This window comes from Rhinoraja longicauda, chromosome 4, assembly GCF_053455715.1.
Source record: "Rhinoraja longicauda isolate Sanriku21f chromosome 4, sRhiLon1.1, whole genome shotgun sequence".
Lineage (NCBI taxonomy): Eukaryota > Metazoa > Chordata > Chondrichthyes > Rajiformes > Arhynchobatidae > Rhinoraja > Rhinoraja longicauda.
Genome location: NC_135956.1, coordinates 9,264,773 through 9,280,998, shown reverse-complemented (window position 1 = coordinate 9,280,998; position 16,226 = coordinate 9,264,773). Strand labels below are relative to the sequence as shown.

The window sequence follows — 16,226 nt, the reverse complement described above, 5'->3', positions numbered from 1 at the left end:
CTCTCTCTCTCTCTTCCTCTCTTCCCCCTCTCCCCTTTCTCCCCCTCTCTCCCCTCTCTCTCCTACGCTCTTTCTCTCCCACTCTCTCTCCCCCTCTCTCTCCCCCTCTCTCTCCCTCGCTCTCTCTATCTATCTCCTCTCTCCTCTCAACCTCTCTCGCTCCCCCTCTCTCTCTCTCTCTCTCTCTCTCTCTCTCTCTCTCTCTCTCTCTCTCTCCCTCTCTCCCCCCCCCCACTCTCTCTCTCTCTCTCTCTCTCTCTCTCTCTCTCTCTCTCTCTCTCTCTTCCTCGCCCTCCTATCCACTCTCTCCCCCACTCTCTCTCTCTCTCTCTCTCTCTCCCTCCTCCCTCAGTGCAATCACGGCACTGTGTTTCCCGACTTGTTCTGACACAGTTTAACTCCAACGCCCAGCTTCAAGATGGTCCATCCACTGCCCAATGCAGCTTCGCTTTCAATCCCCATTTCAAACACGAGAACAAACAAATACAAAGTTGTGCAGGAAGGAACTGCAGGTGCTAGTTCCCACCCAAGATGGACACAAAGTGGTGGAGTATCTCAGCGGGTTAGGTAGCATCTCTGGAGAAGGGTCTGGACCAATTCCTTCTCTCCGGAGATGCTGAGTTACTCAGCTTTCTGTGTCGGTCTCTGGAGGACACGGATAGGTGATGTTTCGGGTTGGGACCCTTCTTCAGATTTCAAAACACAAAGTGCTGGAGTAACTCGTCTGTGCAGGGTCTGATGAAAGACCTCGACCCATTCCTTCTCTCCAGAGATGCTGCCTGTGTCGCTGAGTTACTCCTGCATTCTGTGTCTGCCCTCAGCGTATATCCACATCTGCATTCCCTTCCTGCACATCTGGGCAGCAATTGAACAGATCGCATTTCAGATCGGGAAAACTTCTTCAAACTCAGTTTAAACTCTCTCCCTCGCCCGCTTCTGTCTCCTACCCCTGACCATTTCTCCCTCTCCCTCTCCCTTTCTGCATTCTTTTTTTCACCCTCCACATTTTGGACTTTCAACTCTAATCCCCCCCCCCCCCCCCCTCTCTCTCTCTCTCTCTCTCTCTCTCTCTCTCTCTCGCTCTCTCGCTGCCTCAACTCCGCACTCCATACAACGTACTTTACTCTGAAGAAGGTATCACAAAAAGCTGGAGTATCTCAGCGGACAGGCAGCATCTCTGGAGTGAAGGAATGGTGAGGTTTCTGGTCGAGACCCTTCTTCAGACTGACCCGAAACATCACCCATTCTTTCTCTCCAGAGATGCTGCCTGTCCCGCTGAGCTACTCCGGCACTCCGTTTGTGTGTGTGTGTGTGTGTGTGTGATATGTGTGTGTGTGTGTGTGTGTGTGTGTGTGTATGTGTGTGTGAATATGTGTGTGTGTGTGTGTGTGTATATGTGTGTGTGTGTGTAATATATATGTGTGTGTGTGTATGTGTGTGTGTGTGTGTGTATGTGTGTGTGTGTGTATGTGTGTGTGTATATGTGTGTGTGTGTGTATATGTGTTTGTGTATGTGGGTGTGTGTGTGTGTGTATATATGTGTGTGTGTGTGTGTGTGTATGTGTGTGTGTGTATGTAATGTGTGTGTGTGTGTGTGTGTATGTGTATGTATGTATGTGTGTGTGTGTGTGTGTGTATATGTGTGTGTGTGTGTGTGTGTATGTGTGTGTGTGTGTGTGTATGTGTATGTATGTATGTGTGTGTGTGTGTGTGTGTATATGTGTGTGTGTGTGTGTGTGTATGTGTGTGTGTGTGTGTGTATGTGTGTGTGTGTGTGTGTGTGTGTGTATGTGTGTGTGTGTGTGTGTGTGTGTATGTGTGTGTGTGTGTGTGTGTGTATGTGTGTGTGTGTGTGTGTGTGTGTGTGTGTGTGTGTGTGTATGTGTGTGTGTGTGTGTGTGTGTGTGTGTATTTGGCTCACGATTCCAGCATCTGCAATTCTTCTGTGACAACAAGAAATCCCTGACGTGCCGGGTCCCCGGGACTGATAGAAACTTTTACCACTCCATACTCTCACCCCACCCCCCCTCTCTCTCTCTCTCTCCCTCTCTCTCACGCACACTTTCCCCAGCCGTCAGACACGTTACAACACCAACAATCACCTCACCCCTCTCTCTCCCTCTCTTCCTCCCTCTGTCACCCCCTCTCTGCCACCCCTTCTCTCTCTCTCTCTCTCTCTCTCTCTCCCTCTCTGCCACCCCTCTCCCTCCCTCCCTCCTCCCTCCCTCCTCCCTCCCTCCCTCCTCCTCCCTCCCTCCCTCCCTCCCTCCCTCTGCCACCCTCCTCTCTCTCTCTCTCTCTCTCTCTCTCTCTGTCTCCCTCCCTCTCTCCCTCCATCCCTCTGCCACCGCCCTCTCTCTCTCTCTCTCTCTGCCACCCCTTCTCTCTCCCTCCCTCTCTGCCACCGCCCTCTCTGCCACCCCTCTCTCTCTGTCCCTCTCTCCCTCCCTCCCTCTGCCACCCCCTCTCTCTCTCTCCGCCACCTCCCTCCCTCCCTCCCTCCCTCCCTCCCACTGCCACCGCCCCTCTCTGTCTCTCCCTTGAATCTCACTCGGAGCTCCCTCCACCCGACCCCTTCTTGTGTTGTTGGGTTTGCTGACTGTGCTGGTGAGAGGCGGTGCAGACGCCGCGCCTGCGCTTGCATCTCTCAGCCCCAGCCTTATAAGAAGGCGGCGCGATGGGCAAACCTGCCAGAAACTAACCTCAATACGAAACGAGATGGTCATCTTCCGAGCCGGTGCAGCAAAATGCTGGATGGACACTTCTCCTTCGGACGGCACCTCTTCGCTCTTATAGTCCTCCTGACCATCGGCAAGACCACTGCCTATTTTGGGTATGTCCTGAAAAACCTTTGTTAAAAACCAAAAAAACAACTTTTCATCAACTTTCAAAAGTTTGAATGTACTTTCATCAACTTTTCATCATCTTTCCGTCAACTTTCAGAAACTTTTAATGCACTTTTCAAAATTTTTCATAAACTCTCAGAACTTTCTACTTTCACAACTTTCAGAAACTTTCAGAAACTTTTAATCCACTTTCAAAACTTTTCATAAACTCTCAGAACTTTCAACTTTCACAACTTTCAGACACTTTTAATCCACTTTCACAACTTTTCATAAACTCTCAGAACTTTCAACTTTCACAACTTTCAGAACTTTCAGACACTTTAATGCACTTTCAAAACTTTTCATAAACTCTCAGAACTTACAACTTTCACAAATTTCAGAAACTTTCAGAAACTTTTAATGCACTTTTCAAAACTTTTCATAAACTCTCAAAACTTTCAACTTTCACAAATTTCAGAAACTTTCAGAAACTGTTCACAGAGTTTTTCAGAGCTGTTTAAAAAAAAAAAAAGGGGTTTTCAATTAATTTCTCAGGAAGTCTCCTGTTTTTGTCTGCTTGTAACACAAGAATAAATGTGCGGGGTGGGGTGGGGGTGGGTTGGGGAGCGAGTTTTTGAAGGGCTTGGGTGCGCCTTTGCGTTCCCAGTCTGGGAAATTAAACCGATCTGGGCATAACTCTCTCAGCTGCAGGTTGCCGGCTCTGTGTGTGTGTAGTTCAGATTTTTGTTATTCCTTCCAAGCTGTACGTACTCGCTGTGATTCCCCTTGCGTTCAACTTGCACGGTCAAATCTGAGAACTGTTATTATCCTCAGAAAAAAAAAGGCTGTTGTATATTTTGTGTGAGATGTGGGTTTAACCCCACTCCTTCCCTCCAGAGATGCTGACTCCTGTCCCGCTGAGTTACTACAGCTTTTTGTGTCTGCCTTCGGTTGTATATTTTATTGAACGCTGCCCGGTTTAATTTTCACACCGATTCCCTCTCCCTCTCTCTCCCCCCTCTCCCTCTCTCCCTCTCCCCCTCTCCCCTCTCCCCCTCTCTCCCCTCTCCCTCTCTCTCCCTCTCTCCCTCTCCCCCTCTCTCCCTCCCTCTCCCTCCCTCCCCTCTCTCCCCTCTCTCCCCTCTCCCCTCTCTCCCTCTCTCCCTCTCCCTCTCTCCCTCCCTCTCCCTCCCTCTCCCTCCTCTCTCCCTCTCTCTCCCCCCTCTCTCCCCTCTCCTCTCTCTCTCCCCCTCTCTCTCCCTCTCTCTCTCCCCCTCTCTCTGTGGAATAACTGTGGTGAGCCGCGATTTTCAACCAATGTCCCGTGTCATAGCTCAATATAATGATCCAGGCTCGACCCTCTGTGGTAACGCGAAGTGCTGAGTTAGCAGATAGTGCATCGCTTGCGTTTAGGGGAATTATTTATATGTGTGTGTGTGTATATATATAAAACACATGCAGGCATTGGCACACATTTAATTCCCCTCCCGCCTACTAAGAATGAAACATCTGCTCCACCGGCAAAACATGAAAATGGTAAAGCCGGCGTCAAGAGAACAGAATTATATGTGTGTATATATATATGAAATCGCGGTAACATCAAACTCTGGCTGCGACTGCGGTCTGGAAATCGTCCCGTTGCAGTTAAAGTTATGCAATTTCTTTTTTCCTCTCTCTCCCCCCACTAAAACATTCCTCCCCTTTTTCGAAGGATCACCAGAAGTTTTATTTTAATGTTTCGTTTCATTTTGGACGCGGACAGCTATAACAACACAAACCATCTGTTTCACTAAAGAAAAAAATACTCTTGACATCTTATTTCTTAAAGAGAAACAGCGAGGATTCTCCGCCCTTGCATATTCCGCTGGCTTTGTGCTTTATAAGGGGTGTGTGTGTGTGTGTGTGGATCAGTCCAGGGGATGTGATGCAAACTATTTAAAAAAAAAGAAACTAAAGCCCATTATATCATTCAATATTTGGGGCTGATAGGAAATGATTAGTGTGATTAAATGAAATTGATTACTGTTGACATGAAACTTTACATTCAACAGCACGCGTTCAATGAAAATCAGCCGTCTAAAGTTTGTTTTAAGTTAATAATTGACCTTGCCTTCACCCAAGGGTTCTGAAGGTTTTTTTTTAAGAATAATAAATATGTTTTGTTAGTTATCTGCGCGATAAATAGATAAAATTGGGCAGATCTGATTTCTCCCCCCCTCCAATCCTGGTAACAAATTTCATCAAGTCCCTTTGTCGGTCTGAACTGGGGGGCAAAATTAAAATTGGGACCCGTCTCTGAAATCCCTTGAAGTGTAAAGGCGAAAGCAAGGGAGGGAATGGTTGAAACAAAAAAAAAAAAAAAATTGGAAAAGCAAAGCCCAAATGTTCTTATCTATATAAAAAAACTCAGCTTCGGAAACAGCGCAGCGAATGTTTACGCAAGGCACACCTGTCTTAAATAGACAACTCCCAGTTTCTGTCAATCTCACACCCTTTGGCTACTTTCAAACAAAAAAAACCCTCCCGAGAAGGATTATTTACACGTCTATCTAATGGTGGTGAAATGACAGGAATTGTAAATGACGAAATTTAGTCGGTGAAATTAAGGCACATGCACTATTTTAAGGCCATTTTCTAATTATGTCAAAATTGCTTAATTATAAAATCTGGCCACCCATCTACCTCATTGGAGACCCTCGGACTATCTTTAATCGGACTTTACTGGACTTTATGTTGTAACTAAACGTTATTCCCTTTGTCTTGTATCTGTACACTGTGGACCGCCTGATTGTAATCGTATATAGTCTTTCCACTGAGTTGATAGCACTCAACAAAAAAGCTTTTCACTGTACCTCGGTACACGAGGCACTAAACTAAACTAAACTAACTAACAAACTAATATTAGTTAGTTAAAATTTAAACCGTCCTCTCACGACTCGATTGTAATCATATATAGTCGTTCCGCTAATTGGTTGGCACGCAACAAAAAGCTTTTCACTGTACCTCAGTCCACGTGTCAATAAACTAAACTAAACTAAACTGACTAACAAACTAATTTTAGTTCGCTAAAATTTAAACCTTCCTCACACCAGCTAGAGAATTGTCCTGAGCTGCAATTGATCTCATTGGAGACCTCGGACTATCTTTATTTGGATCTTAGAGGACTTTATCTAGGACTAAATGTTATCCCCTTCATCCTGTATCTGTACACTGTGGGCGGTTTGATTGTAATCATGTATAGTCTTTCCACTGACTGGATAGCAGTCAATAAAAAGCTGTTCACTGTACCTCCTCGGTACATGTGATTATAAATGGATTAACCTAAACTAACCTAGAATGTTTCATAGTCATATGTGCTGATGGAGCTCTTACTTGCCAAGGCATAACGGGATCTATAGTATATAATAAACAAAAAAATCTATCAATTAATAACTACAATATTCGCGCGAGAAACTTAGTCTTTAGTGCAACCAAAGACAGTGTAGTCGTTCATAGATGAGGTCAGTGCTGTGCAATGTTCAAAGATGAGGTCAGTGCTGTGCAATGTTCAAGAACCTGATGGCTGTTGGGAATACGTTCCAGTTTAGTTTATTGTCACTTGTACTGATGTACAGTGAAAAGCTTTTGTTGCGTGTTATCCAGTCTGCGAAAGACAATACATGATTACAATCGATCCATTTACAATGTATAGATACATGATAAGGGAATAACATTTAGTGCAAGGTAAAGCCAGCAAAGTCCGATCAAAGATAGTCCGAGGGTCACCAATGAGGTAGATAGTAGTTCAGCACTGCTCTCTGGTTGTGGAGGATGATTCAGTTGCTGATAACAGCTGGGAAGAAACTGTCTCTGAATCTGAAGGTGTGTGTTTCACACTTCTACGCCTTTTGCCCGATGGAGAGGGGAGAAGAGGGAGTGGCCAGGGTGCGACTGGTCCTTGATTGTGCTGCTGGCCTTGCCGAGGCAGCGTGAGGTATAGATGGAGTCAATGGAAAGGAGGTTGGTTTGTTGTGATGGTCTGGGCTGCGTCCACAATTTACACTGCAATTTCTTGCGGTCTTGGATGGAGCTGTTCCCAAACCAAGCTGTGATGCATCCCGATAAAATGCTTTCTGTGGTGCATCTGTAGAAGTTGGCAAGAGTTGTAGGGGACAAGAAGCTGTTCCTGCACCTGGTGGTCAAGCTTTTCAGGCTCCTGTACCTTCTTCCGATGGCAGGAGTGAAATGAGAGCGTGGCCTGGCTGACGTGGGTCTTTTGGTATCTTTTGATCTCCCTACCCAATTCAGCCCATGCTTGAATGGCAGAGTAGGCATGATGGGCCGAATGGCATAATTCTGTTCCTATCACTTATGAACATGAGATCTCCTTAACTTGCTCTCTCTGTTACAAAGCAAAGATATCGCTGCCTTGTGAGTAATCACTGGCTGACAGACGCCCCTTGGTCTCGGAAAGGTACAGAGTGTTCAGATTTAACACAGGGCCAACCCATCACCCCCTCCATCGCTGTCACTGCCCCCCCCCCCCCACGCCCATCCCCCCTGTGAGTCTCTCTCTGTCTCTCTCTCTCTGTCTCTCTCTCCGTCTTTCTCTCTCTCTCTCTGTCTATCTCTCTCTCTGTCTGTCTCTCCGTCTATGTCTGTCTCTCTCACTGTCTGTCTGTCTCTCTCACTGTCTCTCTGTCTGTCTGTCTTTCTCTCTGTCACCCTCTGTCTGTCTCCCTCTGTCTGTCTCTGTCTGTCTCTGTCTCTCTGTCTCTCTCCCTCTCCCTCTCTCTATCTCTCTCTCTCCCTCTCTCTCTACCTGTAAGTTACAGGATAAGTGCTACATTTGTTTTTCACCACGCAAGCCCCAAGCTTCAGAAGCAAAGAATGCATTGTGTCTGAGATTCATATTTCACGTGAAAGAAATTAGAATTTCCACAACCTCTGGGCGTTTGAACAACCTTGCTGCGATGAGGTGATGTTGAAGTTAAGGGCACTGTTTTATAGGAGGAAATATGTAGACAATTTAGACGTGACGTCTCATAAACAGGAAAGTGATAATGAATAAAATCTGTCTTAGGTTGATGGTTGAGAGATGAATATTGGCCAGTTAGCTCAGGAAACATTCCTATGTTCCTCTGTTTGGGAATGTTGCTCCTTTTGCAGCGCATTCTGGATGCAGCCCAGACCATCACACAAACCAACCTCCCTTCCATTGACTCCATCTACACCTCACGCTGCCTCGGCAAGGCCAGCAGCACAATCAAGGACCAGTCGCACCCTGGCCACTCCCTCTTCTCCCCTCTCCCATCGGGCAAGAGGTACAGAAGTGTGAAAACGCACACCTCGAGATTCAGGGACAGTTTCTTCCCAGCTGTTATCAGGCACCTGAATCATCCCACCACAACCAGAGAGCAGTCCTGAACTACAATCTACCTTATTGGTGACCCTCGGACTATCCTTGATCAGACTTTGCTGGCTTTACCTCGCACTAAACGTTATTCCCTTATCGTGTATCTATACACTGTGAATGGATTGATTGTAATCATATATTGCCTTTCTGCTGACTGGTTGGCACTCAACAAAAGCTTTTCACTGTACCTCGACACACGTGACAATAAACTAAACTGTTTCTCAATGTTACAATACAATACGATATAACTATATTTATCCCAGGAGGGAAATTGGTCTGGCAACAGTCATAAATCACAGCAAGACACATGAAACATGATATTAAAGTGATGAGTGGAAAGTAGGATGTGCAAACATTGGGGGTGGGGGGTGGGGGGGGGGGGAGGGGGGGGGGGGGGGGGAGGTAGTGGGGGGGAAGGGGAGTCAGTCTACCCCACGACAGAAGGGGGAGGAGTTGTACAGTTTGATAGCCACAGGGAAAAAGGATCTCCTGTGGCGTTCTGTGCTGCATCTCGGTGGAACCAGTTCATCTCGGTGTCGGAAGGCTGTTGCTTTGAAGCTCAGCATTGTGACTGTGTTGAGGGATCAAGGGACTGGTGGAGATGTCGTATTGTGTCACAGCGCAGAAACAGACCCTTCGGCCCAACTCACCCATTCGGAAGAAGTGCCTCGGCCCGAAACGTCACCTATTCCTTTTCTCTAGAGGTGCCTCCTGACCCACTGAGTTACTCACCAGCTTTTTGTGTCTATTACCCATGCCGACTAAGATGCCCTATCTAAGATAGCCCCATTTGCCCACATTTCCCCCATATCCATCTGAACCTGTCCTATCCAGGTGCCTGTCTAAGCGTCCTTTAAATGTTGTGGTAGTCCCTGCCTCAACTTCCTCTGGCAGCTCGTTCCATACACCACACCCACTGTGTGAAAACATTATCCCTCAGATCCCTATCAAATCGAAGGTATTTATTCACAAAATGCTGGAGTAACTCAGCAGGTCAGGCAGCATCTCAGGAGAGAAGGAATGGGCGGTCTGAAGAAGGGTCTCGACCCGAAACGTCGCCCATTCCTTCTCTCCTGAGATGCTGCCTGACCCGCTGAGTTATTCCAGCATCTTGTGAATAAATACTTTCGATTTGTACCAGCATCTGCAGTTATTTTCTTACACTAGATTACTATCAAATATTTCCCACCTCACCTTAAACATATGTCTGGTTCTTGGTTCCCCTGCTCTGGGTAAAAGACTGTGTGTGTCATTCACCCTATCCATTCCTCTCATGATTTTGTGCACCTCGATAAAATCACCCCTCAGCTTTCTGCGCTCCAAGGAATAGACTCCCAGCCTGCCCAACCTCTCCCTGCAGCTCAGGCCCTCAGGTCCTGGCAACATCCTCGTAAGTCTTCTCTGAACTCTTTCCAGCTTAATGACATCCTTCCTGTAACAAGGTGACCAACGCTAAATGCAATACTCCAAACGTGACCTGACCAATGTCTTGTGCAACTACAATATAACGTCGCAACCTCTATACTTCTAGAATATAGAATACCCTGACTGATAAATGTCAGGTGAAAGATTAAAGCAAAGTGTTGTCTGGGCAACAAGGTCAATGTCAAACAACCCAGCAGTCTATTCCGAAGAAGAACAAAAGAAGATGTCTCCATAGCTCCATAGGTTCAAGGCGAAGGGGAAAAGATTTAATAGGAATCTGAGGGGTAACTTTTCCACACAAAGGGTGGTGGGTGTATGGAACAAGCTGCCAGAGGAGATAGTTGAGGCTGGGACTATCCCGACGCTTAAGAAACAATGAGACATGTACATGGATAGGACAGGTTTGGAGGGAAATGGACCAAATGCGGGCAGGTGGGACTAGTTTTGCCGGGACATGTTGGCCGGTGTGAGCAAGTTGGGCCGAAGGGCCTGTTTCCACGCTGTATCACTCTATGGTCCTATAGCCATTATCTTAACCAGATTATCCAGCTCTAAACTCTCTTATTTTTGTGGGATTTTGTTTAAACTGGCTTCTACATATCCCATAATATAATAGTTTAGGTTAGTTTATTTGGTAACCCTTGCTTTCCCTCTCTCCCCAACCCTCCCCATCTGAGTTCTCCGACTAGTTTGACTGTCCACCTGAATACATTTTACTTTTTATGCCTCTTTGTCATCAGCTAACAATGTTTTCTACATTTCTCTACATTTTCCTTGAACGTTGTCCCCTTTGATCTCTCGTTTTCACACCTTACCCTTCTCTATCTCTATCTCTCCCTCGCCCCAGCTCAGTCTGAAGAAGAGTCTCGACCTAAAATGTCACCCATTCCTTCCTATCCAAAGATGCTGCCTGTCCTGCTGAGTTACTCCAGCTTTTTGTGTCTGTCTTTGGTGTAAAACAGCACCTGCAGTTCCTTCCTACACAGTTTAGTTTATTGTCATGTGTACCGAGGTACAGTGAAAAGCTTTTGTGGCGTGCTAACCAGTCAGCAGAAAGTCTGAACATGATTACAATCGAGCCATCCACAGTGTAGAGATACATGGTAAAGGGAATAACGTAAATAACGTTCAGTGCAAGATAAAGCCAGTGGAGTCCGATCAAAGATTGTCCAAGTGTCTCCAATGAGGTAGATAGTAGGTCAGGACTGTTGTCTAGTTGGTGAGAGGATGGTTCAGTTGCCTGATAACAGCTGGGAAGAAACTGTCCCTGAATCTGGAGGTGTGCGTTTCCACACTTCTTCACCTCTTGCCCGATGGGAGAGGGGAGAAGAGGGAGTGGCCATTGTCAGTTCATAGTTGTCAGTGCAGGAAGATGAGGGATGATCTTGTGGAGGTGTACAAGATCATGAGGGGAACAAGTAGGGTAAATGCACTTTTGCCCACAGTAGGGGAATCATGAACCAGAGGACATAGGTTTAAGGTGAGCAGGGAAAGATTTAGAAACATAGAAACATAGAAAATAGGTGCAGGAGTAGGTCATTCGGCCCTTCGAGCCTGCACCGCCATTCAATATGATCATGGCTGATCATCCAGCTCAGTATCCCGTACCTGCCTTCTCTCCATACTCCCTGATCCCTTTAGCCACAAGGGCCACATCTAACTCCCTCTTAAATATAGCCAAGTTTAATTGGAAACTGTAGGGTAACTTTTTTATACAAAGGGTGGTGGGTATATACCTTTCCAAATGCCTTTTAAATATTGTTATGGTACCTGCCTCAACTATCTCCTCTGGCAGCTCGTTTCATATACCCACCATTCCCTGTGTTAAAAGTTGCCTCGCAGGTTCCTATTAAATCTTTCCCTCTCTCACCTTAAACCTGTGTCACGTTCATCAGGCATAGGACCACAATTACAGAGTTTCTGAAGAAGGGTCTCGACCCAAAACGTCACCCGTTCCTTCTATCCAGAGATGCTGTCTGTCCGGTAAGGTCATAAGGCCATAAGTGACAGGAGCAGAATTAGGCCATTCAGCCCATCGAGCCTGCTCTGCCATTCAATCATGGCTGATCTATCTCTCCCTCTCAACCCCATTCCCTTGCCTTCTCCCCATAACCCCTGACACCCGTACTGATCAAGAATATGTCAATCTTGGCTTTCCAAATACCTCAGGACTTGGCCTCCATAGCCGTACCTTTGAGTGGTGTTTGCTGCCCTCTGATTCTTGATTCCCCTACTCTGGGGAAAAGCCTGTGCGCATTTACCCGATCTGTTCCTCTCGCCTCAGTCTCCCCTCGGTTTAAGAATAAGGGGGTCGGCCATTTAGGACTGAGATGAGGAAAAATCTTTTCACCCAGAGAGTTGTGAATCTGTGGAATTCTCCGCCACAGAAGGCAGTGGAGGCCAATTCACTGGATGTTTTCAAGAGAGAGTTAGATATAGCTCTTAGGGCTGAAGGAATCAAGGGATATGGGGAGAAAGCAGGAACGGGGTACTGATTGTGGATGCTCAGCCATGATTATGTTGAATGGCGATGCTGGCTCGAAGGGCCGAATGGCCTACTCCTGCACCTATTTTATATGTTCTCCCCCACTCCCCTGCCTTCGTGATTCTGTTTCTCTGTTCCTCGAGGTAGTTTCATCAGAATAATCTTCCCTTTGATGTCCTCTCCTCCGCTCACTTCCTTCCCCCCCCCCCGCTTGGAGCTCTCCACCTCAGCACACTGAATGTGCTGTAACCTCTTGCGCTGGGCTTGGGAACCGGCTGCAGGAGGATACACCACAGGAAACCCCGATAAGGAAACCCGAATTATGATCTTAAAATAACAGCAGGCTCGTACCCACACCAAACCACCTCCCGCCTGCCACTCCTAACCAGTCTGAAGAAGGGTCCCAGCCCAAAATGTCACCCATCCCTTTCCGCCAGAGATGCTGCCTGAGTTACTCCAGCAACTTGTGATAGGCACAAAAAGCTGGGGCATATCAGCGGGTCAAACAGCACCTCTGGAGGCAAGGAATGGATGACGTTTCGAGTTGAGACCTTTCTTCAGATCTGACCCGAAACATTACCTATTCCCTTTCTCCAGAGATTTTACTGGAGTTTATCTTGCACTAATCGTTATTTCCTTCGTCCTGTATCTGTACACTGTGGACGGCTCGATTGGTGCCATGTGTAGGAAGGAACTACCGATGCAGATAGACACAAATTGCTGGAGTCACTCAGCGGGACAGGCAGCAACTCTGGATAGAAGGAATGGGTGACATTTTACGTTGAGACAACGTCTTCAGACTGAAGACACCTTCTGTCCAGAGATGCTTGATTGTAATCATGTATAGAAACATAGAAACATAGAAAATAGGTGCAGGAGTAGGCCATTCGGCCCTTCGAGCCTGCACCGCCATTCAATATGATCATGGCTGATCATCCAACTCAGTATCCCGTACCTGCCTTCTCTCCATACCCCCTGATCCCTTTAGCCACAAGGGCCACATCTAACTCCCTCTTAAATATAGCCAATGAACTGGCCTCAACTACCTTCTGTGGCAGAGAATTCCACAGATTCACCACTCTCTGTGTGAAAAGAAAAGTTCTCATCTCGGTCCTAAAAGACTTCCCCCTTATCCTTAAACTGTGACCCCTTGTTCTGGTCTTTTCACCGCCTGGATAGCATGCAATTAAAAAGCTTTTTACTGTACCTCCATAAATGTGACATTAGTAAACTAAACTAAATTAAACTAAATTTAGATCTTAGGATGCCAACTGCAGGATTAGGTTTATGAATGCCACCTGTACTGAAATGTAGTGCAAACCCTTGGTTTGCATGCTATCCAAACAGATCAGATATACTGTGCACGCATATAATCAAGTCATCCTTCCGGTAAACCTCCTCTGCACCTTATCAGAGTCATTAAGTTACACAGCATGGACACAGGCTATTCGGCACAACTTGCCCACGCCGACCAACAAGCCCCATCTACACTAGTCCCACCTGCCTGCGTTTGGCCCATATCCCTCTAAACCTGTCCGATCCATGTCCCTGTCTAAATGTTTCTTAAACCTTGCGATAGTCCCGCCCTCAACTACCTCCTCTGGCAGTTCGTTCCATACACCCACCACCCTTAGTGTGAAAAAAAATGTTGCCCCTCAGGTTCTTATTAAATCTTTCCCCCCTCACCTTAAACCTATGTCCTCTGGTTCTCAATTACCCTACTCTGGGCAAGAGGTTCTGTGCATTTAGCCTATCTATTCCTCTCACGATGTTGTACACCTCCATAAGATCACCTCTCGTCTTTTGTTCATCCCAGGTTTCTGTGTTTATTCCCATCTACCTCTCCAGAATATGCCTTGTTCTCTTAACTTGCCACCTCCTGCCTTCTTGATTCATTTAGGGGCTGATGACAATCTCATTGTACCTGAGTTCTCAACCTGTGATGTATGTAACATATGATGAGTGTTTGTCGGCACTGGGCCTGTACTCGCTGGAGTTTAGAAGGATGAGGGGGGACCTCATTGAAACTTACCGAATAGTGAAAGGCCTGGATAGTGTGGATGTGGAGAGGATGTTTCCACTAGTGGGAGAGTCTAGGACCAGAGGGTATAGCTTCAGAATAAAAGGATGTACCTTTAGAAAGGAGATGGGGAGGAATTTCTTTAGCCAGAGGGTGGTGAATCTGTGGAATTCGTTGCCACAGACAGCTGTGGTGGCCAAGTCATTTGGTATTTCTAAAGTGGAAATTGATAGATTTTTGATTAGTAACAATGTCAAAGGTTCTGGGGAGAAGGCAGGGGAATGGTGTTCGGAGAGAAAGATAGATCAGCCATGATTGAATGGAGGAGCAGACCTGATGGGCCGAATGACCTAATTCTGCTCCTATTACTTACAAACACGATCTTATGTACAGTGGTAGGATGTAGAACACACAACAGTGCAGAAATAAGGAATTGTAGATGCTGGCTAATACACAAAAGGACACAAAGTGCTGGAGTAACTCAGCTGGTCAGGCAGCATCTCTGGGGAACATGGATAAATGACGTTTTGGGTCGAGACCCTTCTTCAGACTTTGTGTCCTCCAGAGATGTTGCCTGATCCGCTGAGTTACTCTCGCACTTTGCGTCCTTTTGTGCAGGTTAGTTTATCTTGGCACCATGTTCAGGGCACACGTTGTGGCCCTTCGGCCCATCATGTCTTCCCGTGGACATGATACCCAGTTCAACTAATATCTTCAGTCTGCAAGTGTGTCGATTGTCATTCAGCTGGTGTCGAGGTGTGAAAACGCACACCTCCAGGTTCAGGGAGAGCTTCTTCCCAGCGGTTATCAGGCAACTGAATCATCTTATCACCAACTAGAGAGCGGCCCTGAGCTACCATCTACTCATAGGAGTCCCTCAAACTCAGTCAGAGAGTTGTGAATCTGTGGAATTCTCTGCCCCAGAAGGCAGTGGAGGCCAATTCTCTGAATACTTCCAAGAGAGAGCTGGATAGAGCTCTTAAGGATAGTGGAGTCAGGGGGTATGGGGAGAAGGCAGGACGGGGTACTGATTGAGAGTGATCAGCCATGATCACATTGAATGGCGGTGCTGGCTCGAAGGGCCGAATGGCCTCCTCCTGCACCTATTGTATATTGTCTATTGAACTATCTTTAATTGGACTTTACTGGAGTTTGTCTTGCACTAAACATTATTCCCTTCACCATGTATCTGCACAGTATGGATGGTTTGATTGTAATCATGTATCGCCTCTCCACTGACTGGATAGCAGGCACCATAAAGCTTTGCACTGTACCTCGGTACATGTGATAGTAAACTAAACCAACTAACACTTTAAAGGTGCAGGAAGGAACTGCAGATGCTGGTTTATACAGAAGATAGACACAAAGTGCTGGAGTAACTCGGAGGGTCAGGCAGCATCCCTGGAGAAGGAGATGGGTGACGTTTCGGGTCGGTACCTGGAAAAGATGGTGTTGAAGAAGGCCCCTGACCCGAATCATCACCCATTGTATACACTGGAATTTAGAAGGATGAGGGGGGATTATATCGAAACGTATAAGATTATTAAGGGGTTGGACACGTTAGAGGCAGGAAACATGTTCCCAATGTTGGGGGAGTCCAGAACAAGGGGCCACAGTTTAAGAATAAGGGGTAGGCCATTTAGAACGGAGATGAGGAAGAACTTTTTCAGTCAGAGTTGTGAATCTGTGAAATTTTCTGCCTCAGAAGGCAGTGGAGGCCAATTCTCTGAATGCATTCAAGAGAGAGCTAGATAGAGCTCTTAAGGATAGCGGAGTCAGGGGGTATGGGGAGAAGGCAGGAACGGGGTACTGATTGAGAATGATCAGCCATGATCACATTGAATGGCGGTGCTGGCTCGAAGGGCCGAATGGCCTCCTCCTGCACCTATTGTCTATTGTCTATTGTCTATTGTCATCCTTTATTCTCTAAAGATGCTGCCTGACCCGCTGAGCAACTCCAGCGCTTTATGTCGAACATTTTAAAGGTGTTTGTAATTGGCCATAAAGCAATTTATAATGTCTTTAATCTGACTTTACTGGACTTTATCTTGCATTAAACAATATTCCCGTTAACTT

At 46.5% G+C, this 16,226-nt stretch overlaps 1 protein-coding gene across 1 annotated transcript in view; it reads left to right on the top strand.

The window, feature by feature from the left end:
- Positions 1–2,713: 2,713 nt before the first annotated feature.
- wnt9a (wingless-type MMTV integration site family, member 9A) overlaps positions 2,714–16,226 on the top strand; it is an 84,828-nt gene continuing 71,315 nt past the window's right edge. The window contains exon 1 of the mRNA XM_078398481.1: positions 2,714–2,833. Coding sequence (XP_078254607.1) covers positions 2,748–2,833 — 86 coding nt within the window. The 5' untranslated portion in view covers positions 2,714–2,747. The remainder of the gene's footprint in view (positions 2,834–16,226) is intronic.